The sequence below is a fragment of the Equus asinus genome, chromosome 5 (genome assembly GCF_041296235.1).
Source record: "Equus asinus isolate D_3611 breed Donkey chromosome 5, EquAss-T2T_v2, whole genome shotgun sequence".
Classification (NCBI taxonomy): Eukaryota; Metazoa; Chordata; class Mammalia; order Perissodactyla; family Equidae; genus Equus; species Equus asinus.
Genome location: NC_091794.1, coordinates 21,498,983 through 21,526,588, shown reverse-complemented (window position 1 = coordinate 21,526,588; position 27,606 = coordinate 21,498,983). Strand labels below are relative to the sequence as shown.

The window sequence follows — 27,606 nt, the reverse complement described above, 5'->3', positions numbered from 1 at the left end:
GGGACCTATTTAAATCCCAAATTCATTAATGCTACATTGGCATAGAGAATGGATAATATAACGCGATGTGTTCTTCTCCTGCCCACCCCTACACTGTCTTATATCCCTTGACCAGTCTTCACTTGACCTAGACCTGAAGTTGTCGTTGCCTCAGGGTAGGTTTGTTTCAACAAAATGCAAATAACAAAGAAGTCAGCTCTTAGCTTTTGGGTTTCAAATAGGCTTTGCAAGAAAAAAGCATTTTGAGATCCAAAAGCTTAGCCTTTAGATATCAAAAGCTAATATCCAAAAGGATTCAGGGCATAAAATCGTTCCATATTATACATTATTAGATTGTGAATTCCATATTTCTAAAAGAGCAATATAGAAAGTTTCCTTTTTGTTAGTTCTGGTTATTTTGTAATTGAAGAAAACATCAAAATATGCTATTTCAGTGCAGGTATTCCAATAAGAACAAAACACTAAGTTTTAAAAGAAAATATGCCATAAACAGCAGAGAGAGAATAATTCCAGGGGGTCTATGGTCCAGTCCCCCAACCCAGGGCTGTACAAGAGAGAAGAGAAAGAATGTCACCTAGGCGACTCGAGAAAGGCCCTTGTACCCTCCACAGGCTAAGCCAGGGAGGAAGGGAGACAGAACTCTCAGGATCTTTTGGGGAAATCTGACCCCAAGCAGCCTCAGAGAGTCACTGTGCACCCAGGCAGCAGGTCTGGACCCCGAGAGCAAATCAACCAGGAAAAACCTCACAGTCAGGGCCAGGAGGACCAGAGGGTGAGGGGACATCTTTGTAGATGCCAGGCTCACATCAGTGGTCATCACCCAGGGGTATAGCCCATTCTCCCCAACACACGCTCCAGGGGGAAAAAGGGACAACCCTGAACCCAGTGAGCAAACTCAGACTCTGCCGCCAGGTAGAAGAGAGGCTGCAGATAGGACTTAAGTTCAGGATAGAAAAGAAGAGAATGTTACTCCCCCTACTGCCCAGTCCACACCTGAGTTTGTGGCCTGAGGAATATGTTCCCACTACACATGTGATATATTTCCTCAAAGGCTAGAAAATACGATTGAAAGTGATGCTTCTAGTTAATGCTTGTATTCCATGTCGTACCCACTCCACTGAGATGCAGATGCCCACAGTCCGTGGGGCACACCGTCCAGCTGAGCCACTCATTCCACACTCCCCAACTCAGAGGAAGAATCCCATAGGTGCCCCAGTGCCCGGCCGGCCTGGGGGCTCAATCAGAGGCCATCTGTTCACAAGGACTAGAACCACTCCAGTTTTTTTTAAGAAAATTTTTTTAAAGAATTTATTGGAAGGATACCAGGGTATCTCATGGATCTCAGAGGCAGAAAGAAGAGCCAGGCCTTGCACCAGAACCAGACCTCTGGAGCCGGAACCAGATCAGGAAGCCAGCCTATACTCCTAGCTTCCTGGGACCTCGGGCTCCCTGCCCTCTGCGTGTGTCTGCACTGTGCTTCTCTCGTCTCTCGCTGAAGGACAGACAGCTTTCTCTCCCGGGTGCGCTTCGCCCCTCCACCCAAGAGTAATATGCAATTTCTTAGCTCAAAGTCTAGAAGAGATGGCTGGAGGCTCTCGAGCTAATTTCTAACTCAAGCAGTTTTGTTCAATCCTTTTTAAAAGGTTTTTTATTTTCCATTAAAAACTTTTCCCAACTTATAAAAATTTAAACCAAAGAAAAACTGAAAGAATAGTACAATGAACATTTGCATGCCCTTTAGTTAGATTCACCAATTGATAGAACTCCAGAATGTGATTTCTTCTTCATGTATCTCCTGAAAACCAGAACAATCCAGGGGACAAAACTGGGTTGACTTAAACACCAGATTGGCTCTCCTGGCTCAGCAGCGCAATCAGCTGTGGTGAGGAATCATGAGGCACAATGCCAGCCATGGGGGTCTGTGTCTCTTGTGGGGGGCAGTTCTCAGAGAAGGACATGGCTGGATGGGTACTCAAAACGATTCTACTGTATCCTGACTTCTTTTCATATCCTTTAGATTAAGATGAGATATACGTAAATAACATATACCATGTCATGGACCCTTGAGGTTGTCTGTGAACAGCTGAAACCACAAAACTGAACTCCACAAATGCCAAAGGTCTTCTACACTTTACAAACGGCACCAAGTCTACCCCTGCTAAATGTCTATTAAACTTGCTGCTCTTGGGGCCGACCCAGTGGTGTAATGTTCTCGTGCTCCACTTCAGTGGCCCGGATTCACAGGTTTGGATCCTGGGTGTGGACCTACACACCGTGCTTTGGTGGCATCTCACATAAAACAGAGGAAGATTGGCATAGATGTTAGCTCAGCAACAATCTTCTTCAAGCAGAAAGAGGAAGATTGGCAACAGATGATAGTTCAGGGCCAATCTTCCTCACAAAAAGAAAAAAAAAAACTTGCTGCTCTCGACCGCTTCTTGTGATGGAATTCTGGAAGGGTCAGGAATAACCTGGGGCTGGCCCTGTGGCCGAGTGGTTAAGTTCGCGTGCTCCACTGCGGTGGCCCAGAGTTTCGCCGGTTCAGATCCTGGGCGTGGACATGGTACTGCTCATCAAGCCATGCTGAGGCATCATACCACACACCACAACTAGAAGGATCCACAACTAAGAATATACAACTACGTACCAGCGGGCTTTGGGAGAAAAAGGAAAAAAATAAAGTAATCCTATGCAGGATTCAGTACCTATGAAAAAATAAAATAGTTAAATAAATAGCTGATAGTCATTGAACGCTCACTCTGTGCTGGGCCGCATGCTAAGTGTTTTACATACATTACTCAATTCCATCCTCACGAAAACCCTCTGTGATATTATTATTCTTCACATTTTACAAAAGAAACTAAAGAGCAAAGAGCTTAGGTAACTGGCCCCAGCAGCTAGTAAGTTGCAGATCTCTCGGACTCCAGAATCTGTAGTCTTAACCACTACTCTGTATTTAAAGGCATAACGGTTCCCTGAATGCTTAAGGAAGCCATTCATTTTCCCCTCCCCCTACAGAGAAAGAAACCTTGAGCTCGTTTTTAATAACAAAGGATGGAAATGTCCCCAATGCTAAAACCTGATAGTCTCAGACAACCTTTATCACTTTGACTGCAGGAAGCTAAGACACAGAGTAAGTATTCTTGTGCCATTTAGCGCTATCTCTGAACAGCCCCCAGCACTCCAGCTTCAACTAAAAGGTCACCTGCCAGATAAAGAAAGGTTATCCTCTCTTTAAGAAGGTGATGGTGTTGGAACGAAAGCACCACCCCCAATTAGAGTCCTGCCTGGGCCAACAACATACCAACGGGAGTCTCTGAAGTGCTGAGCCTGGTGGCAGGTAGCATGTTCCCACACACTGACTGCATGTGCTGAGGGGCCTTTCACAGGAACAGCCTGGGCTAGGCAGTATCCATGGGGTATATTTCCAATTACCCACATCTTGCAAAGTCCCAAAATGCTGACTCTCGAGATATATTCAATCCACAGACAAGCTGATAAATACATTATACTCCTGCCTCTGAGCCTGATTTGAATACGGGCATTGAATATCGCCCTCCCGTCAGGATGCTTCAGTTCACCAGTCAAGTCTAGTTTGGGATTTCTGGGCTCAAATACGCAAGGGATATTCTCAACATCACAGCCCCTGCTGGCAGCCTCACCAAGAGGAACCCTTGCTCTGGACTATCCTGGGGTCGTCCTGCCTAGGCTTGTATGTGCCAAGGACACGAGAGTTTTGTCACGGGAGATCATCCCTCTCTTTCCTGACATCCATCTCACAGACGAGGAAATAGTCCCAACAGATTGAGCTTTTCCCAATAACTCCTTATGACTCAACCACGCAGATAATTTTTAAAGCTTTTCTTAAGTCTACGTATGTTTCTATTTTTGAGGGAGTGGAATTGTTCTGAAACTTCCTTTTTGTAATGCAAGGTACCACTTCCTGTTATTGATCTAAACTATACTCTTTCAATTTTCCTTGGACACCCTCTACTACAACTATGGTCATTTTCGTTGCCAAATCCCTTTGTAAAGGGAATTTTTACCCCTGTGTTAGCTAGGCTCTTTCAGGCTGCTTGGAAAAGATACACCATGTTAGTGAAGGAAATGTCTTCATTGCAAGGATGCATGAGAATGTGAGCCAGGAGTCATCACCTCCACCTTAACCATAGACTTCCAAGATTAAGGAACACCAGGCTTCAGGGAGACCTGGAAGAATAACTCGACACTGTCCTCCTTCAGTCTAAGCTCTAGTCATCCACTTTCACTTTCTCCATCTAGCATTTATTCTTCCAAAGACAGTGAATTGGACCAGTTTGTCACCACCCACTATGGAGCTCCCCTTCTTGATCAGGCTCTGTGAGTCTTGGTCTCGATCATGTCCAGCTATGCCTATTAACTTTTGACTCAAGAGAAGTCCCTTGTTCCACCATTTATGGCCAGGATAAGCACAGGGCATATGAGTACCATTCAGAAGAAAGCTGGGGGCATGACAGATATTTGAGGCTTCATGGTGTATCTCTTAACTTACATTTAATAAGTTCTGTTTTATAACTTTAAGGTTTATGCAGGAAATGCAATGGCCCCTGGTAAATTGTGGAGACTAAGGGATTGGAAAGTTTCGTTGTCACTGTGTACGGAAAAGAGTTAAGATATCAGGCCTGAGAGTACTATCCTTAGAAAGCGCTGGTTGCAAGGATGGCCCATGGCTGACATTGGGAGACTTGGATTTCCAGAGGTTTCCCACCATTCCCAGAACTGATGAGAGTGGCTCACCGTGCCTAAACTGTGCCTAAACAGTATGCCTTATGCTAAACACTTGCTTTCCTTCTAAGAATCTGGAATTCTGGTATGTGCTAGGCAGACAGTGCCTACATGACCAGCCCCCAGCACACACCCTGGGCACTGAGTCTCTGAAGAGCTTCCCTGGTTGACAACATTTCACATGTGTGTCCCAATTTGTGGCTGGAGGAACTAAGCGTATCCTGTGTGACTCCGCTGGGAGAGGACTCTTGAAGCTTTCACCTGGTTTCCTCTGGACTTTGCCCCACGAGCTTTTTCTCTTTGCTGATTTTGCTTCGTGTCCTTTCACTGTAATGAATCACAACCATGAACATAACTGTGTGCTCAGTCCTGTGAACCCACCTAGAGAATCATGGAATCTGAGAGTGGTCTTGGGGACCCCCAAAACACAGCCAATGGGTCCGCAGATTTTCATCCGTATTAGAGCAGCACCATTTCCTCACATTAAAAATGGAAACTTTAGGTCTGTTCCTTGCAGAGACATTGCACTGCACCCATTACAGCTATTGAAGTCAGAAACTTGAAAGAGTCGGCTTTCTTTGGAAGGAGCCACAAGTGGCTAAAAATTTAATGAAGGCAAAGAGGAGACATCAAGGGGGCAGACCCAGCTGGAGGGGGCTGCCGCGCAGCATCTCTGCTAGGCTCACTCTGAGGGGTATTGAGCAGGTGAATGGCAGCATTTCCATTTACCATGAAAAGTCAGTAAAAATGAGCATTTTCTGCCACGTTCACACATTCCTAATGAGCCAAATTCTTCTACTGCACGACCTTCGTGGGCAGGTCAGTTCCTTTAAGCAGCTGCATTTATTCACTTCCATTTTTAGGTTTTGCTGGTACATTAAAAATAATACCTAAGGGTCTGAAAGAAGCCCTGTCATTGCTCAAAAGCGCCTGATTTACTCCTGGGGAGTAGCCCCAGCCCTGGGAGAATCTCAGTCAGTGAGGTTTTATGATAAATGCCTGTGATTATACTGATAATAGACTGTTCCACCAGAACTAGGCAGGGGAAGGCATTTTGTTTTCACTGGGGAAAAAAAGCATAAACTGCTTTCTACATAGCCCAGGCTAGTGCGTTAGCATCCTGATTCTTCTCCTAAGGGTAGGAGTTGACAGGGAAGAGGAGAGAAAGAAGAGGGAGGAGGTATTGGAGGGAAGGAGACTAAAAGTGGGGGAAGAGAGGGAAGTAAAGTGGCCAGAGAATAAGGTGAGGCTCCCTTCAGCCTTGGGCTGTGGCCATGAAAAACCCTATCCGCGGGAGTCTTCTCAGGAGAGCCCCAACCTATCCATAACCTGACGCTGCCGATTAACTTCCTGGTGCCACGGAGGCCACCCTCTCATGCAGTCCAGACCAGTTGCACTCAGACTGGAACCTACAGGAGGGTGGGCCCATCATTCTGACGAAACACGCAGCTTTTCCAGTCTCCACCTGAATCTTTACGTCTACATATGATTAGAGGAGGGGCTACCCAATGTCCCATGTCCCAGGGACAAGTCTGTTGTTCTGCCCAGAATTCTACATGTCCCCGTTGTGTCCCAAGCTGGGAAAGAGCCCAGGAATCTAACTGACTGCCTTGTGGTGGATATTTGTTGTTTCAGTCTGCCCAGGCTCCCTTCTTTGGAAAAACCTTCTCCCCTATACCATGTGGTTTGGGAAGATATCAATCAGAGTGTGCTGCCTGCTCTGGGGATGGCTTCATGACCCAAACACAGCCAACCACAGGACTGCCCCCTGGGCAATATGCTTTGTCCAAGGTGCAGGAGGGACACACGACACATCTGGACCAATCCGAATCCTGTCCTGGGTTGCATATATGGACCTCGGGAAAATAAACACTCTCTTTTGTTGGGGTTCCAAAACTGGGAGGATGTAATCTGAGGACTTGCACTAGCCATCTTCTCCGCCATGTGGAGAAACTAAAGATGCAGAATAAGCTGAGGTGAGAGAGACAGAAAGCGAGAGTGAGAACTTACAGCATTGAGTCCTGTTTTTGTTTCCTGGAGCAGCCATAAAAAAATTACCACAACCTTGGTGACTTACAGCAACAGAAATTTATTCTCTCCCAGTTCTGGAGGCCAGAAGACTGAAATCAAGGTGTTGGCAGGGCTGCACTCCCTCTGCAGGCGCTGGGGGACAATCTGCTCCTGGGCTCTTCCCGCTCTGGTGGCTGCCAGCATTCTCTGGTGTTCCTTGGCTTGTGGCTGCACCACTCCAATCTCTGCCTCCATCCTCACATCACCTTCTCTGTGTGTGTCTCTTCTCCTCTTCTGTCTGTGTCTAATATCCCTCTGCCTCTTTCCTATAAGGATGCATATGATTGTATTTAGGGCCCACCTGGATTATCTAGGATAATTTCCTCCTCTCAAGATCCTTCACTTAATCACATCTTTGCAAAATATATTCACTCTTCTGCATATAGGGTAACATTTGCAGGTTCCAGAGGTTAGGAAGTGAACATATCTTGGCGGGGATGGAGGGAGCTTTTTTTAGCCTACCATAAGTCCCATTCAAGTCCCTGAGACCTTAGTTCCTGCACCTCTTCCTTCAGCCCCATTCATCCTCAGCAGCCAATGAGTTCCCTCTAGGCTTAGGCTAGCATCAGTTGAGTTTGGTCACTTGCGTTAAAAGCGTCTTAAATAATACACATCCCCATGGCTGCAGCAGGCTGGGAAATGAGGAGGCAGCCTGGTCCAGTGGACAGAACATCTGCTCTTCTGTAAGAGTTGGAGACAATCATTTCCTTTTCCTAGCTTTGATGTTTCATAACTCTTAAAAATATTAGGCTTAAAGGACTGTAGCATTTGTTAATGCTATTTTATTGTTTCAAACACTCTGTAATTATTTTTATGGCCTGATGATCAGCTGGGATTTTTTTCAATTGTGACCAAAAAAAAAAAAACCCAACCTAAAAGGCTTGAGCAAAAACAAGCAGACAACAAAGCTAAAAAGTCTGGGGCTAATCAAGTCCAGCTCAGTCTGAGGCTCTGACGATATTCTTGGGCTCCTTCTCTTGGCTCTGCTTCTTTAGAGTGGGCAGTCTTTCAGGCCCCAGGAGGTAGCCCCCTGCAGCTTCAGACTCACATTATCGTGTACCTAGGCCAGTGGAAGAGATGGTCGGTTTCCCTGATGGGTAGAACAAAATTCTTGGAATTGGATCTCATTGGCTCCGTTGGCCTGACTTCTGTCAGATGCCCACTCCTGAACTGTGGCCAGGAATGAAATGCACTGACTGACTTACCCTAAATCATTGCTTTACCTCTAGAGTGGAGTAGAGCACACGGGTGGAGAGTGAAAGAGGAATGATATTCTAGAGGGAAATTGGATACAGTTACCTGAAGGAAGCTGAAAGCATGCTGGCTACCAAAGGAATAGATGTGTACTGAATATCATGTGGATTTCATGATATGAAATTCCTTTATTGATCCAAATTAATAGGCCTTCCAAGCCTATTGCCATGATAAGTAGATTGATTATCAGAGATCATAGTTTTGTGAGTATAATATGAAAATTTTTACTACCAATTTACAGAATTTTCAGAAATTAACTTGGAGGAGATTGTGTGGATCTAGCACCTTTAGACAGGGCAGAATAGGCATACATTTAAATTATACATTGCTCTGTATACGTCAATAAACACATAAATATTTAATAAGGACTTTATTTCCCCAAGTGGCTAATGAAAGCATCTTGTCAGTGGTACTTTCAATGATTAAACAAAATGTCACAATGAATGTGATTAACAATGATAAATATTATACTCAACTCTAGAAGTGTTCTTTTGGCCTAAGTGGGAGATTTGGTTTTCCACAGCAGTGGTCTTCAAATTTTATGGTCACATACCTCCACCAATAACAATGGGCTAACATATTATATACATTATGAAACATAGACAAAATATAAAATAACAAGACGGGTTAAAGATAAGATAATCAACATTTTTAAAACATTTCATTATTAATGGTTACTAATGGTCAAAAAGGCTTTTTGTTCTCACTGGAAAAATAATAATAAATTTAGTGAGAGTGATGTTTTTATTTCATTTAGAAAACATTTGCTTCACATTCTGTGACAGAGAGAGTTGAAGGTCTGATTCTAAGTCCAGTCAATTGTGATATTTGGTTTTATGACTGTCAGAGGTGAAAAAAATAACTCACTATTATAGACTGGATTGTGTTTCCCCAAAAATCATATGCCGAAGCCCTAAGCCCCAGTGTGGCTGTATTTGGAAATAGGGCCTTTAAGGCGGTGATGAAGGTTAAATGAGGTCAGAAGGGTGGAATCCTAATTCTATAGGAGTAGTGTCCCTATAAGAGGAGGAAGAGGTACCAGGGATGCACCTACACAGAGAAAGGCCGTGTGAGGACACAGTGAGGAGATGGTCATTTGCAAGGTAAGGAGAGACGTCTCACCAGAAACCAATCCTGCCAGCACCTTGATCTTGGACTTCCAGCCTCGGGAACTGTGAGAAAACTAATTGCTGCGGTGTAAGCTACCCATTCTGTGGTATTCTGTTACGGCGGCCCTAGCAGACTAATACCCTCCAAATACACGCAGATTTGGATGGAAGATGTGCATCATTGGCTCACTCACAAAATGGCGACACTCATTCTTCAGTCCTCTAACCAATCATGCAAAAGTTTTTGTTGCCATTTGCCTAGTAAATTTCCCCCTGCTCTAGAAATCATTTGTTCTTCAAATTAATTGAAAGTTACTGCATTTTTATATTTTTCACAAACGAGTAAATAAACCACTGGAACTCTTTAGACAAGTTTGAAAATTTTGTTGAAGTTTTTAAAATGGGCATATATGAGAGTTTTTATGGGTGCCACACCTTTATTGTTTTGGACAACAAAATCACCTAATGATGAAACATTTCCAAATATCCAATTTTAAAATACTTTCTCCATAGCACAAGTTTGTTTTTAAAAGCAATGACTTTCTCACTCATTATTAGCATCACAAATTTTCCTTGAAGTGGTAGACTCTGTGTGGATTTTTTTTTAATCCAATAGGTAGCATTCTACTTCTTATCACATAAAAAGACAACAAATTTGGAACAGCTGATTTTATGTTAAACAAAGGTTTTTGTTTTCAAGTTCAACAACATTTACGGCCTCTGACCCAAGATAATCTGTGAGCTTCAATGTGGTATAAAATATTTTCCTAGTCACTTCCCATATCGTTATTATTACAAATAATCCACGATACGTTAACGGGAGCTAGCTGCTGTCAGTCCCTTGGTGTGGGAGAATGCCCCCTCACTCCTCACGGTACTTGGCAATGGGGTGTAGCTTATGACTGTCTGATTTATGGACCAATTATGGGTGCCAGAGTCTATCTACACATTTGCAAAGTCAATTTCTGTTTTTAAATAGGAAATAGTTAAAAGTTAAAGGCAGAAATCCTGATATTGTTTTCCCATGCCCTTTGCAGACACTGCACCCCACTTTGGAGGACACTGGTTTCACAGTGTACGTTGGGGATGCTTTGCTGCCATGGACATTGCTTGGCTAGCCCAGCATTCATTCCCCGCTTTTTCTGCCAACATTAGCCTGATATTTTTTTTTTTAAAGTTTGGCACCTGAGCTAACATCTATTGCCACTCTTCTTTTTTTTTCTTCTTCTCCTCCCCAAAGCTTCCCAGTACATTGTTGTATATGACTCTGGTTTGCTATGTGGGACCCCACCCCAGCATGGCCTGATGAGCGGTGCCATGTCCACACCCAGGATCCAAAGCGGTGAAACCCTGGGCCGCTGAACTGGAGCACAGGAACTTAACCACTCAGCCATGGGCTGGCCCCTAGCCTGATTTTCTTTTGGGTGGGTCCTCATTGGCTTAGGCCAATCAGCCCAGCCCAGCCCCTCAGTCACAGTGATGGTATGGGGATGTCAAGAAACCCAACTTAGGCTTTTATAAAAAAAGCGAATCCTAGAACTTTTGTAGCAGCTCCTAAAAGAGGCTCTCTCCCTCACTGAGATGGTGTAGTCCAAAGGTGTGATGAGGCCATCACCGCAGCCAGTTTACCACCTAAGAGCATAGACCGGAACTCCCAGGAGCCACCAGGTGGAACCCAGGGATGAAATAAAGACTGTTGAAGGTAAAGGTGAGAGATGGCAAGAAATTGGATCCTTGGTGACCTTATTTGAGCTCCACGATGAAGGCTAGCCCTGGATCTCAGCTGTATGGGCCAATAAGTTCCATTCAATTGCATAAGCCATTTATTCCAGTTGGCTTTTCTATCACTTGCAACCAAAAAATTCCTCTGATGTAATCGTCAACTCCCTCATGCAGTTTGTTTTGTTGTTTTTTTTTGTCTTTTGTTTATTATAAATAGTTAAGTTAACCATAGTCTGTAACACAATTATCATCAGTACTTGCAAGGTCCTTCTATTAAATTATTCCCTTATTAGCATACATTAATTATAAGTTTATGTACCAGGCACTGTTCTAAGTAATTTACATAGATTAACACACGTAATCTGCACAATAACCCTATAGAATTAGTGCTATTATTATCCCTATTTTACAAATGAGGAAACTGAGACGGAGAGAGGGTAAGTAACTTGCCTAAGGTTTCACAGTAAGTAGTAAAGCCAAGATTCACTACCAAGGCAAATTTGAACCATGGCAATCTGGCTCCTAAACCCATGCCCTTAATCAGTACAGTACACCAGAAAGACTGCACTACTCACATACTAACAGTTGGCATTGTCCAACTATCTAATTTTTGCCACTGTGATGAGTGTAAAGTAATATTTACCACTTATTGTGTAACCTTGGACAAATTAGTTAAACTCTCTGTGTCTCGCTTTCCTTGTCTGTAAAATGGGAGTAATAAAATAACACTGATTTCATACAGTGGCTGTGTAGTTTGAGCTGACCTTGAGCATCCTTGCCCCTTGGCCACTTGGGATTCCTTTTTTGGGCATTGCCTGTTCATACCCTTGCCCATTTTTCTATTGTGTTTCCTGTCTTTTTCTTATTGATTGGGTCACATGTATATTGCAGTTATGAGTTCCATGTTAGTTTTACATATTGAACATCTCCTTCTAATCTATCATTTTTTCTATGATTCCCTTGATTGAACAGGAATCTTTAATCTCAATATAATCAAATCCATCAGTTGTGCCCCAAATGAAGAGAGAATAAAGATACAAAAAACATTGTTTACGCCCTAAGCAACTTAAAATCTAGCGGGAGAATCAAGAGCAACAACTATATGAACAAGTGTTAAAAATTGTATAATAGTAAAAAAAAAAAAAATGTATAATAGTATGCAATAAAATGCCAGTTTGGAAGGCTGTATAACCAACTGTTAACCTTGGAAAAGCATCCAAATTTTTCTGAGCTTCAGTTTCCTTAGTTGGAAAATGGAAGCAATAAATAAAAAAAATACCTTTCAGTTTGTTGTCATAATTAAATAAAATAAGACATGTGGAATGGCTCTTGTGGTACCTGGCACATAGTATCAACTGCTATTCAGATACAAAGCAGATCAATGAGGTAATAATGGCTACCATTTATGGGGGTAGTACCTGCCAGGCACTTTCTATAAAGTACTTTATTTAAATTTCACACCCCCCTGCAAAGCGTTATCACTGTCCTTTTTCAGATGCAGAAACCTAGGTTCAGAGAGTTTAAGTAATCTGACAAAGGTCACACAAGCTGGTAAGTGGTAGCACTGAGATTAAAAGCCAGGTTCGCTTGACCTCACACCTCATGTGCTTTCCAATATGCCAAGTTATTGTCAGAAAAGGAGCTAGAGAAGCAATAAAACTTTACTTGGGTCCTGCAATAGAAGAGACAGAATTTGAACAGACAGAGGGAGAAAGGGCAGAAAGGAGATGGAGCTGGATTCTGAGGGGGTGTAGTGCACGTGCAAAGGATGAAAAGTATTGTGAGTCACTAGAGGACAGAAGGGAAACCTTGCACATCACAGTTCCCTTCAGTCCTGGCCCAGAGACTGTAACCATGGGCCCTCTAGGATCAGATCAAACTAACCCCATCTTAACAGAAGGTTAAGCTTGTTTTACAGGGAGAAGCCAAAAAATGCAAGTCATGTAGCCAGAGAATGCACAGAAGAGAAAATCTTGACCTGAAATAACGCCTGAAACCAAAGTTTCCTCCACCCGACCCACCTACAGAACCAAAGGACCGGGACACAACTGGAACTTGAAAGAAAAAAACGTAACTTGGACTCTCAATGGAAGCGAGGGGTCCACTGTCTAGGAAGATCTGGTGTTAAAGGCCCTTCTATACTTTACCCTGAGTGTTTAAAGCGCTCCAATCAAAACCTGCCTTGCAAGCCCTCCTGCATACCAGCCTGGTCCCCCAGCCTCTTAAATTTTGCCCCAAGCTCTGGATCAGGAGACAGATTTGAGAGGCTCACCTCCTGTCTCCTTGCTGGTGGACCCCACAATAAAGCCTTTCTTTTCTCAAAAGCTGGTGGCGTAATTATTGGCTTTTTATGTGAATTGGGCAGAGAAACCCCCTTTCGTGCAGTAACAAGACTGGGACAGAGTAGCTGGTGAGGGGACATTTATTCCCTTCTTCTTTTCTTTCTATAACAAAGAAGCAGGAGTGCATTGTCTGACTGGTGAACGTGCAAGAGGAACTGGGGGTGTGCCACTCTGGCCCCTCCAGTTTGGGGAGCAGGCCTGTCCCAGGAAGCACATGCTTTCTTCCTTTCTAGAAACTGTAAAACTGCAGTCAGTTTCATACAAGCAGATTGTCCAACTCTGCTTGTGAGTGGGGGGGGTATGTTCAGTTCTGGGGTGAAGTACAAGCAGAGATCTAACGCCATGGCCACCATTCCAGTTGTCACCAGGGACAAAGGTGACATTTTGCTATCAGTCTATCAGACTCCTGCAGCTATCTCAACGGATTCTGAACTTGTGGAGGGAATATGGGGGTTGTTTGAAGTCCCCTAAGATGGCAGCAGTTGGCACTCAACAAACCACGGTCAAAGAGTGAATACGACAAGTTCAGAGGACAATGAGAAGACTGACCTGACTTGAGCAGAGGGCATATGTTAAGCAGCTGAAGTTAGATGGATACGGTACCCCAGAAATGGAAGACTTACAAGAAAGGCAGAGTTTGGATTTGATGGGGGAAGAAGAGTGCTGAAAGCTTCTGAGCAGGGGAAGAGCGTGAGGAAGACAGTGTTTAAATCAGGTAGTGAGTCTACGGCAGTGGGTTGCAGTGGAGACCAAGGGAGGAGAGCCCGGAGCTGGAGGCAACCAGAGGTGGTTTCCAGAATTCCCAAGTGAGGGAGGATAAAGGTCTGGCGTAAGGGAAGAGAAAATGTGACTGGGGCTGAAGGGATGCAGGTGATATCTCAAAGGGAAAACTGCCAGGGTATGGTGACAACCAGGTTTGGGAAGTGGAGATAGGTTTTCCGCGCACCACTCTGAAGGAGGCGGATGGGCAGGCCAGGGAGCTGGTGGGAAGTGGAGCTCAGCCTCGGGCATGTTAAATTTGAGGCGTCAGGCGGATTTGTTCTCGGCACCAGGGAAACCGATGCAAGGTGGGAAAGAGGCCACAGCTGGGAGCAGTTTGGGGCGTCAACACTGTCAAAGAGGCAGTGACATCTGAAGGCCTCCGGGAAGAAGTTGGTAGAGCTGGGAAGTTTGAACATGGAGGGTACCTGGGATGACAGGGGTGGGAGCAGGGACACAGGTGCAGGGTGGGCGGAGGGGAGGGTGACACCAGTCGCTCCTGGACCTCTGGGAAGGGCGGGATGAAGCTGCGGGCAAACGCTGGAGTCAAGATCTCAGCAGAGGAGGAGGGCCGCCACCTTCCCCCCAGGAAATCCACAGTTGAACTCAAAGCAGCTTTCCCCACGCTGGCCAGGCCTCTGGGCCTTGCGCCCACTTCCTCGCACTCTGGCTGCAGTGGCGCCCTGGACCCCAGCCTGTGGGGGTCCCTCTGTGCCTCCGGCCCTCTCTCTATCAGCCATGGGGGGCGGCTCCGGCTCCCCAGGCCGCAGGGCGCCTTTTCCTCCAGGTTCCCGCCCCACACCGGGCCGGGGGCCCCGGCAGCACCGCCCACCTGGCCACCGCCGCAGCCGGCGCCCGCAGCCCGCCCGAGCCGCTGCAAGCCGGCGGCCCCTCCCGGGGGTGGGGTTTCGGCCTCTCCCCCCCGAACACACCCCCTCCGCCTTTGTTGCAGCATCTCCCCGGACACCCCCCTCTCTGCCTCTGCCTCCACGTCCTGGGGTCTGAGGGGTGCTCGGCTAGGGGCCCGGCGAGGAGAGGGGTTCGGGCGGCGCCAGGACGCCCGCGGGCTCCCCGGAGCGAGGGGCGGGGAGGAAGCAGCGGAGCCCGGAGCCGCGGGGCCCGCTGCAGCAGAAGGGGGAGGAGAATGGGGAGGAGCTGGGGGGCAGGCAGTCGGGGAAGGAGGGGTCTTAAGGGGCGGGGAGCGCAGGTCGGATTTCCTCCGAGGCTGGCGATCAGCGGAGCTCCCACCGTCCCCTAGAGCTCGCTGCAGCCGCCCTGCCCCGCGCCCTCCGGAGACCGGGACGGGACCATGGTGAGAGCGGGGTGCGCGGCGCGGAGCCGAGGGCGGCCCGGGGTGGCCGGGCGGAGGGGACGAGCCTGCGGGACCCGAAGAAGTTTCTGGGGTCGGCGCGGGGCCCGGTGCCTTCAGTCTCGCTCTTCTCTCTTCCGCAGATGTGGACACGCTGGCTCGCGCTCGCGCTGGTGGCCGTCGCCTGGGTCCACGCCGAGGTAGGCGAGCGGCTGCGGAGGTCCGAACTCGGGCTCCGGGGCCACTTGGGTCTGCGCGTCAGGCGGGCGGCGCGTTCGTCCTGGGGATGCTCTCCCGGGTGGGACCGGGAGTTTGCATAGGGGGGGTGAGGGGGGCGCTCCGAGCAGAAACGCTACTTGGGAAACTTAAACCTCAAAATCGGGAAAAGTAGTTTGGGCCGTAAGCGGAGCCGCACCGCGGCTAATATGGAGGGAGAGCGGGGAGGGGAGAGGACGAGCGGGCCCATCGCGACGGGGGCGGCGACAAGAGCAGCAGCCGAGTTCAAAAAGGCGCCTTGAGTTCTTTCCTTCACTTCAGAGGAAACTGAGAATAGTTGCGGACTTTTCCCTTCCGAGTCTGTTTCCTGGGGGGAAAAAACCCCACGGGATTCTTTTCTTTTTTAGGGCGGAATACAGTTTTTTCTCTTTTATGAAAGATTATGATTCGCTGAAATTTGGGGTTCTTTCTTTGTATAATGTCCTCGGATTTTGTGTTATTATCAGGGCCATGTCATGACCTTTTAAAATCTCTATTTTTCCCTTAAAGTAGCGTTGCGCAAGTGTGAGACATCCCTTCCTCTGCCCTTGGGGGCTCCGCGTTTCCAGTCACAGTGTTTCAGCGCTTTTTTGGTAATGTTTTCTTTTCAACTCCAGTGACCTTCCTGAGACAGTACAAACAAACCAACAAACCCTTCCCTCAAAAGCCCCTCCATTAACTCAAAGGTTTATGGCTAGAAAATAAACAATTCTAAATTCCCTGTGCTCCAGTCTCCAGAAAAGTGAGGTCAGAAACCAAACATTTGATAATTATGGCAGGAAATGTGGAAGGAATTAAAAAGCATGAGGGAGAAGAAATGGAATGTACATTACAAAAGAAATAGCTCCCTGGTGGGTGGTTATTCCCCCTCTTTGAATTTTTTTCTTGGTATTGCAGCTTAGCCTCACCCTTAGCATCTCAGCTTGACTCTGCCTAGAAAAATCATAAAAGCAATCAAGCTCTTTTTGATTTTAAGAAAATACACCTTATCATGAACTCTCATCTAATTCAGTACTATGTCTTTGGTTGAGCTGGAAACACGAGCTGTTTTTGCTCACAATGAAATAAAGAAACACCTACTGGATATCTGCTTTGTGTTATAATAAACCCCATTTTAGTGATGGGGAAACTGAGAGAGATTACAGATTTATCCACTGCCCTGAGCTGTTCAATGGTAGGAGTAGAACTTGAATCCAAGGCACTCCGGTGTCACACCCCGGCCTCTTCACCACCACCCCACAGGAGGACCATGTATTTGCCAGGCACTGCTTATATAGCAGATGCCGGGCTGCATGCAGCATTTCTTTTAAAGCTTCCTGAACCTTGTAGGGTAGGTTTTGTTATCCCCATTTTACAGAGGAGGAATCAGGTTTAGGGGGATCAGGGAAGCTGCTCAAGGTCATAGTTCTGAAGGAGCATCTGAACCCAGCTCCCTCCGCCTTTGGAGCCCATCTTGAACTCCGGGTCTGCTTCTCAGGCGTTTTGTTTTCCAGGGTTTGGATCTGAGGGAGGATCTCTCTTTCATGGGCTGATTTAGCCCTGGCTGAGGAACACCCGGCCCTCCCTGCTGTGGTCCTCAAAAGGCAGCCGCAGGCCAATGATGGATGAGGCGAACCCCTGGTTGGTTTTACAGCGGGCTTAGGAATTGCCAGCCAGTGTGAAATCGCTGGAAACTGGAATGCAAATACAGATGAGGTGTGAGGAGGCTGTTGGTTCACTCACCACAAGGCTGCGTGGCCCAAGGTCCAGGATCTCACTATACTAGGCAGCCTGCATACACCCCCTCCCCCCAGTGCATTGCAGGGAGAAGCAGAGCTCTCATAGGAAGTTCCCCCAGCAGCAGTTTCCTGCTTGAGGTGGAAGAGCAGAAAGTCCTCTCACAGAATTCTCAGGCAAAATCCACAGGGAAAGAGGCAAAATCAGGAAGTGCTGAGGCATGAAAACTGAGGGAGTTGGTGCAGAAAAGAGGCTATAAACTCAGAAAAGAGGAGTGAGGAGTAGCTATGAGCTAGTTATATTTTATGACTCCAGGTTATTAAGGGTTATCTTTTAATCAGTCCAGTCTCTTGGTGTCTGGCTCTAGTAACATTTGGCAAAATTTTAATCCATGTTTTAATAATAATATACCTTTAATTATTAATGAAAAGGTAAATTAACCTTAGCAATGTGGATATTATTTTAAACATTTTATCCTGTTAATAGTTAATAGTGCTTGCAGTCAAAATTTTTTTCCTTGTTAGCTATAACAACATATAGAAAACAAAGCCAAATAATGATATTTATAGTCTTTATTGACATGAATCCACTTCTGTAGACTTTAGGGCTAACATTGTACAAATATGGTTGAACTTTTTAGAAATGAAATTTAGAAAAGAAACTGAGTTTTCTTGGTGCCTTTTGGTTTAATACAAACACAAAGATTCAATTCAACAAATTTTTTAAAAAATATGATCGCCTGACACATCATGTTGATATTTGAAGAAGCGAAGCCTTTGGAGTAGTAGACATCCAGAATCAGAGGTATCCCAAGCTTGGGAAAGGGTGGTTGTCATCATTATTAATGCCAAGCTTTTTTTTTTTTTTAAAGATTGGCACCTGAGCTAACATCTGTTGCCAATTGTTCTTTTTTCCTTCTTCTTCTTCCCAAAGCCCCCCGGTACATAGTCGTATATTCTAGTTGTGAGTACCTCTGGTTGTGCTATGTGGGATGCCGTCTCAGAATGGCCTGATGAGTGGTGCTATGTCTGCACCCAGGATCCGAACCAGCAAAACCCCAGGCTGCCAAAGCAGAGCCAGCAAACTTAACCACTTGGCCACGGGGCCAGCCCCTAATGCCAAGCTTTAAATCCTGTTTGGTTAGAGTCAAGAAACTATTAACAAATCTCATTAAGGAAAGTGTCATATTTTGAGTATTTTCCATGATCTCTTACTGGCACCTCAGGGTTGCTTTTTGATTGCTCCCTTTCTTTCTTACTTTCTCTTGGTCTTAATACTCTATCACCATTGTATTCCTTCAGGCAGCCTCCATCAAAATTCTGCCCCATCCACCTGAGCTCGCACTCATGCACTCTTTAGAGTCTGTGCTGGAAAGGGGGTGTTGAGGGGTGTGGCACGTGTCTCTTGATGAGCATATCTTAGTGTCTGGTATGGATGAGGAATGGGAGGTGTGCCAGCAGCAGAGGGAGAGCTTCAGTTAACAATCACACAGCTACCCCTTTTCTCCATTCTTCTGGGAGGGGGCTATGTGGCCCTGCTCACTCGCCCTCACCAATTTCGCTCCCATTGAGAATTACTGCAGTTCCCCGAGAGGTGTGGATGGTGGGGGCTGGGAAAGGTTGAGAAGCCAGGTGCTAGGGCATGTGCCCTTGAGCCTCAGTAGGCTCAGTCCCTTCTACATGGCAGACTGGAGGGGACCCTGTGGGCCAACTGCTTCCCAAAGACAGCCTTGGCAGGTGTCCAAGCGCTCTGATCCCCAGCATTCTGGCTCTATAAGTTCATCATGATAATCACATGTACAGGGGAGTGATTCACACAAATCAGAACACTCATTTCAGTAAGGCAATGCTTGACCCACGAACTGAGTGCATCATTTAAGGTAATAGTAACAAGGACAGTAACAATAGACAAGATTATTAGGGCATTGTCCCTCTGAAGCCAGATTCCTTAACCTCATTTACACCCTGTTATCAACATACAGTTAATCAGCCACGAAGGGTTTTATTGGCTGATGTGGGATCTCCTCTGTACTCTCTGGAATTATTCCAATGGTAGATTCAGGCAGGCTGAGGGTCTGACCCACATCCGCTGACTGCTTCTTGGAGCTGCAGCAAAATTAGGGTTTTAATATCCATCTTGTACATTAACCACTAAAATAATCTCTTGTTTGTTTACCCTTTGGCAAATAAACTGCTTGCTGTGATTCTAAAGACCATCGCTGGAAACTGAGATGTGAAAACAGCAGATACTCTGCTGAGTAGCCAAAACAGATGGGCAAGTGCCCTGAAAATTGTGGCCCTGGCCATTGAAAATGTCTTTAGAAGAGGGGGGACATGTTACAGTTCCCATAGAAGTCTCTGCATTGGGTGATGGAAAGCAAAAGTCAGTTCCCAGGCTCAGAGGAGCTAGTTGGGGAGGACCTGTGAGGTAGAGAAGATCGGGGGCATAGGCTGCAGTGGATGTAATGTCCCAAAGAAGAAAATTAAGTCTTTAAAATCAGCGAGGCAGAAAGACGTGTTTCCAGGAGAATGGAGAAAGGAAAGGATGAGCTGTAAATATCAGTAGTCACACATGGAAAATTGAGAATGTCACTGTGTCTTTTTCCTACTCCTCTTCAAATAACTGGACATCCAGACAGAAAATTTCTAGCAGCCACAAATAGTATTAGCTTAATGACACCAGATATGATAGGATTGAAAAGCCCCTTACACTTAGATGGGTTCATTTTGTAAGCCAGGTGATTAATGTCCTGCAAGTCAAATTCTTGCTTTTCTCTAAGGTGCTGTCTTCTGGTGCCTGGGACTTTGTTGCGGGGCACTTTGTCCAGGAGCAAGTAGTAATGGTAGGAGCCTTCCCTTCATGATGCCAATCAGGCAATATTCCCTGCTGCCGGCTGAGCATGCCCTACACACAAGGCAGAGTCATGGATGAAGTGTAAGACCTGTCTCTGCCCTCAGGTTGCTTACAATGTAATGGTGGGCCAGGTGCTTTTAAACTCTGGCAGCTATAATGTATATTATTATAACTACGTGATGAACAAGTATCTTTACAATTATTATTGCTTTTTTTTTACATCAACATATTGATTTTTAAAGTTCTTTTACATTAGTACAGTACACACATCTTTAATGTATAGCTTGATGAACTTTTACATATGGATACACCCATGTAGCCACCACCCACTCAGTCAAGACTGAGGGAGTTGGTGCGGAGAGGAGGCTGTGAACTCAGGGTGTGTGGAAACAGTTACAATGAAAAAGGTGAGGAGTAGATATGATCAAGGTTACATTTCACCACTCAAGGATCATCATCATTTAATTAGTTCAATCCTTTGAAGTCTGGCCCTAGTAATGCTTGGCAAGCTTTTAATTCATGTTTTAACAATAATAAACCTTTAATTATTAACGAAAAGGTAAATTAATCCTCTCCATATGAGACTTGCAATTTGGATATTAAGTGTTTAGCTTGTAGTTAACAGTGCTTGCAGTGTAAAATTGTTTTTCTTGTAGCTACAAGGACACATAGCAAACACAGTTAAATACAATCTATATTGACCTGAATCCATTTTAGCAAACTTTGGATCAGCTTTCAGGGAGCTGACTTGACTGTTTGCAGAGAATATTCCAGGGCTCAGTATAATCTATGCTGAGAAACTCAATCAAGGAAAGAAACTCAAATAATGCTATTTGACCACTTTGCCCTGGTCATTATTACTTTTAAAGAGACTCTACATAAGATGCATTTAATATTTATGATAGCTAAAAACTTAAAACCTACTACATATCCAACAACAGGAGAAGAGTTAGGAGTTAACAGAAATATGTTATGTAGCATAACATGTTACATATGTTACAATATGTAGCAGCCACTAAAAGTTATGTTTACATAAATTTTGAAAGCTCTGGCAAATGATTATGATTTAATTTAAAAACAGAACACCATCCCCACCCCCTGCCAATGCCTTATGCTCACAGCTGTGTAAAAATTTTTGGAGAAGTATAACAAAATGTCTTAAAATCCATTATGAAGATTCCTGTGACCTCTCTCCTTTTTCAAGAGGAATTTACCCTCCTAATATATGCTATCTTTAAGTATAAAAGTTAATGTGTTATTTTCTGATAAAATATGAAAATAAAATATGCTCATAAAAAGATTAGAGAATATAGAAAAGACTAGAGCAAGGAATAAAATTACCCATAATTCCACCACCTAAAGATAAACGAGCTCTTCCTCCCTCCTTTCAGAGAAATTATCAAAATCGGTGAACAGGTGTAAGTGATGCACCTAGTAGACACTGTAGGGAATAAAAGTAAGTACCTCCCAACATCATGAGATAAATGGCCTCCAGAGATGGCACAAACATAGCATGCATGTCACCACTACCCTCTCCTTTACCCATGACAGACATTGGTAATCACTCGTAGAATATTTTCCTTCTGAGCCTGGAGGAGGTTTGAAAATCTTTCTCAGCAATGTTCTAGAGAAGCACTAGCAATAAGTCTGTCTGTGAGACACAAGATATTTGCCATTCTTGTCAGAAAATTCAATCCAATTTGACAAACATTGGTATATCTTTAGCCAAAATTAAGGTGATTCAAAGGCAGAGTTTGGGACTATGTGAAACAAAGACAACATGGGGTAATAGGTGATAGGACTAAGGTAGCAAATGGATGAAAATGTCAAGAAAAAACTCTTTGTTCCTGGGCCAGTCTTCTCACTTCTTTAGATGAGTTCGAACACCTTCAAGTAAGCCAAACCCTCTAATGTTGACCATCAACAAAAGTATGATAACGAGAATTTTCTTGGCTGTTCTGATGGAACAAACGGTTGCTCTTGCTAAGGCTCTGAGAGCTGCTGCTGTCATAGATAACAGCTTCTGCATTAGCAGCCGTCTGGCAGTAACCTGCTAATAGAAAGCTTTTTGGGTAATTGGAGTACAAAATATATCCTATAAATCTGCATTTTCTGCTGTGGTTAGAGGATTTCCATGTAATCTCTTCCCAGACTTTTTATATGCTCATTTGGAAGCCATCACCAATAAGCTCTTCCCAGGATTAAGTCTGAGTTTATGACCTTTAAAATGTTCCCTGAATAATCCCAGACACTATTTGTGACTAAGCTGTTGCCAAAACCAGGCATGTGACACATGGCAAAAGCCGTGACATGTTTTAGGCCCAGATTTATACATGCATGTGTTGTGGGATATTTGCTTGAATGGATGTAGGGAAAATGTCTCTTTGTCTTTACTTGTTAGTGTGGTCAAGATTTAAAATCCTTGTGTCTGAGGCAGAATTTGTCTTTTTCCTGCCAGTCTTTCGTTTTATCCTTTAATAATAGAAAATGAGTGTAATTTATTGATCTGCAGAAGTGCCAGACATCACGTTCGTCACTTTGCACATATGCTGCTACAGAATAGTGTGGAACTAAAAGGCAGTTCCCTATAGGTCCCTGTTCTGAAGGGGCTGCTGCCACCATAGCTACAGTACAGCTCAGAGGGACCTGGCTGCCAGGGGCCAGATCCATGGCCTTTGCAGAAATTACCACCCCCTTCCTCACCTCTTGCTGCTGGTTCAGAAAACCCTGAAATGTGGCCATGGGATGGATGCCTTCTTGGAGTTTGAGAGGCTGCTCTTGAGCCTCTGGGGCCGTGTCAGCCTGTCCACCTTGTCCACTTGACCGGTCTGTCCAGTAGGCGGCAGCTTTTGTGTGGCACACATCTGAGATTGTGTCTGTTCCTGGGGTGCTGGTGCTCTTTTCTCATTTCCCAGTTTCATGTCCCTCAAGCCTTCCAGTGAGCTTCTTGCACCTTTCCCTCTCTCGTTCTCGTCTCTGGGTGTTTCCAAGCCTTGTCTTTTACACAGACCCTGTCACAGAACCTTCTCATTATTAAGGACATTGTAGAAGAATAAGAGTCTTGACATAGAAGTCCTGCCCTGCCACTTTCTACCTCCTGTCACCTTTTTGAAGTCACGTAATATCTCTAACTTGCAGCTTCAGTTAGGAGCGGGGCTTTCGGGTGGCGGACCAGGTTTGAATTCTGACCTTGTCTTGCTGTGAGGCCTTGAGCAAGTTACTGAACCTCCCTGAGCTCTTTTTGCTCATCTGTCAAGTGGGAATACTGGCTGTCTTTCTGCCTTTCTGTCCACTTAGAGAATGGAAAAGGTTTCTTCTACTCATGGCACATAGTCGACACCAAAAACAAACACCTGCAAGAGAGGACATCCTTCCACCGGTCCCTACTAGGCACTGGCAAAGGATGTTTTTGACTCCGTAATGACTTCAACAAGAGAATTCTCAGTTTACACGTGGACATTCACTAGGCCTGTCTGTCTTTGTACAGCCTGCGTGCTGGCTCAGGTGTTATTCTGTTTACAGATTGATCCTTGAGAGGAAGTAGAGCGTGATGGGCGAGCGCTCAGGCCTTGAAGCTAGATTACCTGAGTTTAAATCCTCGCACTGCGCTGATTAGCCCTGCGATCTTGGGGAAGTTGCCTAACCTCTCTGGGCCTGTTTCCTCATCTATAAAGCAATTAGCAGAGTGTCTTGGTACATGGAGGGCAGTAAGTGTTAGCTATTGTGGTCATTCCTGTAGTGTCTCTATTGGAAGAGCTCTAAAAGCCATGGGGTGTGTGCTCATGGCTTGCAGAACTCTGCTCACCTCTGACTCTCTCCTGAGATTAAGACTCACTTTCTTCTTAAAAGACAACTAGGATTATTTATTTCAGTGGATGCTTTGATGCCCAGAATTCATATCAGAACCCTTGCTTCTACTGAGCCAATCTTGCCGTCAGACTTCTAGACAGCATTTCCTCTGTGGAGCCACAACCCTCTCATTCCTCCAGGAAGAGAGTGAAGCCCTCGCTGAGTGCCTCCTGTGCTCAGCAGTGGGCTGTGCCGTCCAGCACAGCTTCCTCCCTAAAGACATGATGAACGAGAGAGCAAGCTGGCGAGGGAAGAAGAGAAGAGGCACAGAAGAGAGGTAACAAAACTCCTCTGGAATGTTTCCACATTCGGTTTTTGTCTCCTGAGTCCCTCCTTCTTACAGATGGAGGTGGCCACCAGATATCTTGGATTTTTTTCTGGGCTGGTCATTTTCATATATTCTTGCTGTAGTCCCTGCAGCCTGCCTGTTACTGGGCCACGAATTCTAAACTTGGGGTTTGGAAAATAGAATGAGGCAAAGGAATAGAAGCCTTTGCTTTCATTGTTTGAATAATAAATACCTCCTCTCAAAGACAGGATAGGAAGGATTCCTGGATCCGGCTGGGATTGTCCCTTTGGAAACCAAGGCAACCCTTTGGGTGTTTTGCACACAAACCCTGGGTTCTCTGCTGGGCGCTGCTGTGTCTGGCAGCCAGCCCTGACTGCAGCCCCACGTGGCCACTGATGCCCAGGCCTGGGAGCCCAGTCTCTGTTGCTCCTTATGTGGCTCTTTGCTCTCTTCTTTGTTTTTCCCCTCTCCCTTCTTGTCTCTCCTTTTCTTTCTCATCTTCCTCCTCCGCCATTACAAAGAGGTCATTCTGGAGTGTTTGGCTGGATGGGGAGCTGCCAGATCATCCACAGACCACCAGCTTCACATTTTATGCAGCGAGAAAGCTGCACAGTGTGGAGGCATTATTTTGCCTCACCCATCTGGGACAAAGGGAAATTGCTCACAGGAAACTCAAGAAAGGAAAGTAAAGAGCACCACAAACCCGTTCTCGCTCAGGCACTGAGTTAGTGCTGGTGACTAAAATGCAGACCTTGTCCCCAAGGAGTTTGCAGTGGAGGAGGCAGACGGGGACACGGGCTCAGAGTGACCCAGTGTGGAAAGTGCGAGGACAGGCCTGAGAACCTGACCCAGCACTGGCGGGTCTGGGAAGGCCTCCAAGAGGGAGCACCCCACAAGCCGAGCCCTGAAAAATGAGTGGTGGGGAGCCAGACAATGGGCCAGAGGAGAGGAAAAGAGCCTCATCTTATTTCATTCTCCGAACTCGATAATGCAGTTCTTATAATCGTCATTTTATCAGTGAAGAAACTGCGGCTCAGAGAATTCGGTTAGTTACCCCAAATCAGCCACCTAGTAAGTAGTAAAGCCAAGATTCAAACCCAGGACTTCAACTCTCAAGGCAAATGCTCTGGGTTCAAGTGTGCTCAAGGTCCGCTCAGGCTTATTTCTGAACGTGACTTTGAAAACAAAGCAAAGACATTTTTGCTAGGTAACAGGGACACAAAAAAGAAAACCGTGCATAGGCCCTGTCATTGAACTCTTCCCACCATACCAGCTATAAGTGCCTGGAGCGACTTCAGGCCTGGTCATTCTGGCCACATCGACAGCGGCATGGTCTTGGTTTGGTTCAGGTACAGCTGCGTCTCTGACCCGCTCTGAAGGGTAGTGGTTCCATCAGAGCACTTGCAGCATAGGCAGTGCCTCAGAAGATGTTTTAAGGCAGTTTCTTTGTCCTGCAGATGTATTCACAACTCTTCCACACTGAATAAGACCAAATGGCAAGATAGCTGTAAGAGTTGCTGTGGGGGGCCGGCCTGGTGGCGCAGCTGTTAAGTGCACACGTTCCACTTCTCAGTGGCCCAGGGTTTGCCGGTTCGGATCCCGGGTGTGGACATGGCATCGCTTGGCACACCATTCTGTGGTAGGCGTCCCACATATAAAGTAGAGGGAGATGGGCACGGATGTTAGCTCAGGGCCAGGCTTCCTCAGCAAAAAAGAGGAAGGCTGGCAGTAGTTAGCTCAGGGCTAATCTTCCTTGGGGAAAAAAAAAAAAGAGTTGCTGGGTATGGTTGTTTAGTCTGTCCACTGCACAAATGTGGCTGGCTAAGAGGCAAATGGGGCTGACTGCATCCTGCACTCTGTTTACCAGGCTGTGTGCCCTAGCATGGGCTTGTCTGTCCATCCAGAGGAAAGGGTGTCTTTTCTCTAACGGATGTGTAAAGCTCCTCAAACCCAACATTTTCTCTTAGATATATGATGCTAATTGGACTCAGGTTGCCATTTCTCCATCTATACATTTTATAAATTGATGTCGTTCAGAGTCTTATAAAATTTTTACAATAGACCTCTATCAAAAGTTAGTTTTGTATTTTTGTGAATTTTCTTCATGGATTAGCTAAGATGATACAATGAAAATTTTAAAAATCTATTCTTTTGCACCCACAAATGTGCTTCTTTTGGCTGTTGCCCAACTCAGTCTAGTTTGGGAGCTATGATTCCCGAGGAATTAAGTACAGCATTCCTAGCTTCCCTCTGATTCCTGGATTAGCACAACTTCCCTCAGCCCACAGCTGAATTCCAGCCCCGAGGAAGAAATGTCTTGGAGTGAACTCCCAGCCTGGAGCCTGTCAGAGGTGGTGTCATGTGTTTGCCTTAGCTGAACAAAAAGCAAGCAGGCTTTCCGGGCTCGCTCCGCCTCCCTACACCCCCCTCTGGAGAGGCCGGTTAGCGTCTAGACAGTGTCTGCTTGGCACTGCGCCTTCCAGCACAATCTGCGCAGTTCTGCAGCTCTGGCTTGGGTTGCCTCTCCTCGCTCATTTCCCCAGTTTTCTTAGTCTGCCTTAAACTGTCTCAGTGGCACTGATGTGAGCCACACACATAAGAAGCAGGTGAGTGAATCTATGAGATTGTCAGGGTTCAGCCGTCTTGAGAGGTTCACAGTTGAGAAAACACCCACAGTGCCGGCAGAAGCTGGGGCTGAGTTTATAGAGATCCCTGATGGCAGCTGGCTTCCAACAAGCCTCCATTTGTTGGCCAGAGATGGGCTGGAGCAGATAACCCGGGACAGACAGTGGCACCCAGGCCATGAGCCTCATTACTGCCTTCCACTGTGGTGTGACCTTGGGCAGGTCACTGGACACCTCATCTGCAAATGATGAGGGTCAGAGCAGGCGAGCTCTAAACCCAGCTCTGAAATCCCATCCCTCTAGAAGGAGGCAGACATTTTAGGTTGAATTGTCAAATATTCTACCTAATGGAGTTAGGATAGTGGATAGGTCTTGTCTTAATTGACGGCCTGGGCAGGAACAGTTTTAAAGAGAAGCTGGCCCAGGAATGGGAAAAGAGAATGAATAAAAGCAGGAGGCATTTTATGTCCCTTACTTGCTCCTGCAAGTATTGAGTGCAATATAAACAGTACAGCACGTGGCACCCAAACGGTCTTCATGCCCAGGAATCTCAAACACCTGATTTTTCCACTTTAGAAACCAGCTGCTCAACAACACTGGACAGGAAATGAAGGATGCTGGGTCCCCTTGGGGTTGAGCAAGGACGCTTTAAAAAGAAAAAAAGAAAACCCCAAATTCCAAAGTGTGTAAC

The 27,606-nt window shown here is 45.7% G+C and overlaps 1 protein-coding gene across 1 annotated transcript in view; it reads left to right on the top strand.

The window, feature by feature from the left end:
• Positions 1-15,146: 15,146 nt before the first annotated feature.
• The window catches only part of FSTL1 (follistatin like 1), a 53,987-nt gene continuing 41,527 nt past the window's right edge, over positions 15,147-27,606 (top strand). The window contains exons 1-2 of the mRNA XM_014829566.3: positions 15,147-15,332; positions 15,473-15,529. Coding sequence (XP_014685052.2) covers positions 15,330-15,332; positions 15,473-15,529 — 60 coding nt within the window. The 5' untranslated portion in view covers positions 15,147-15,329. The remainder of the gene's footprint in view (positions 15,333-15,472; positions 15,530-27,606) is intronic.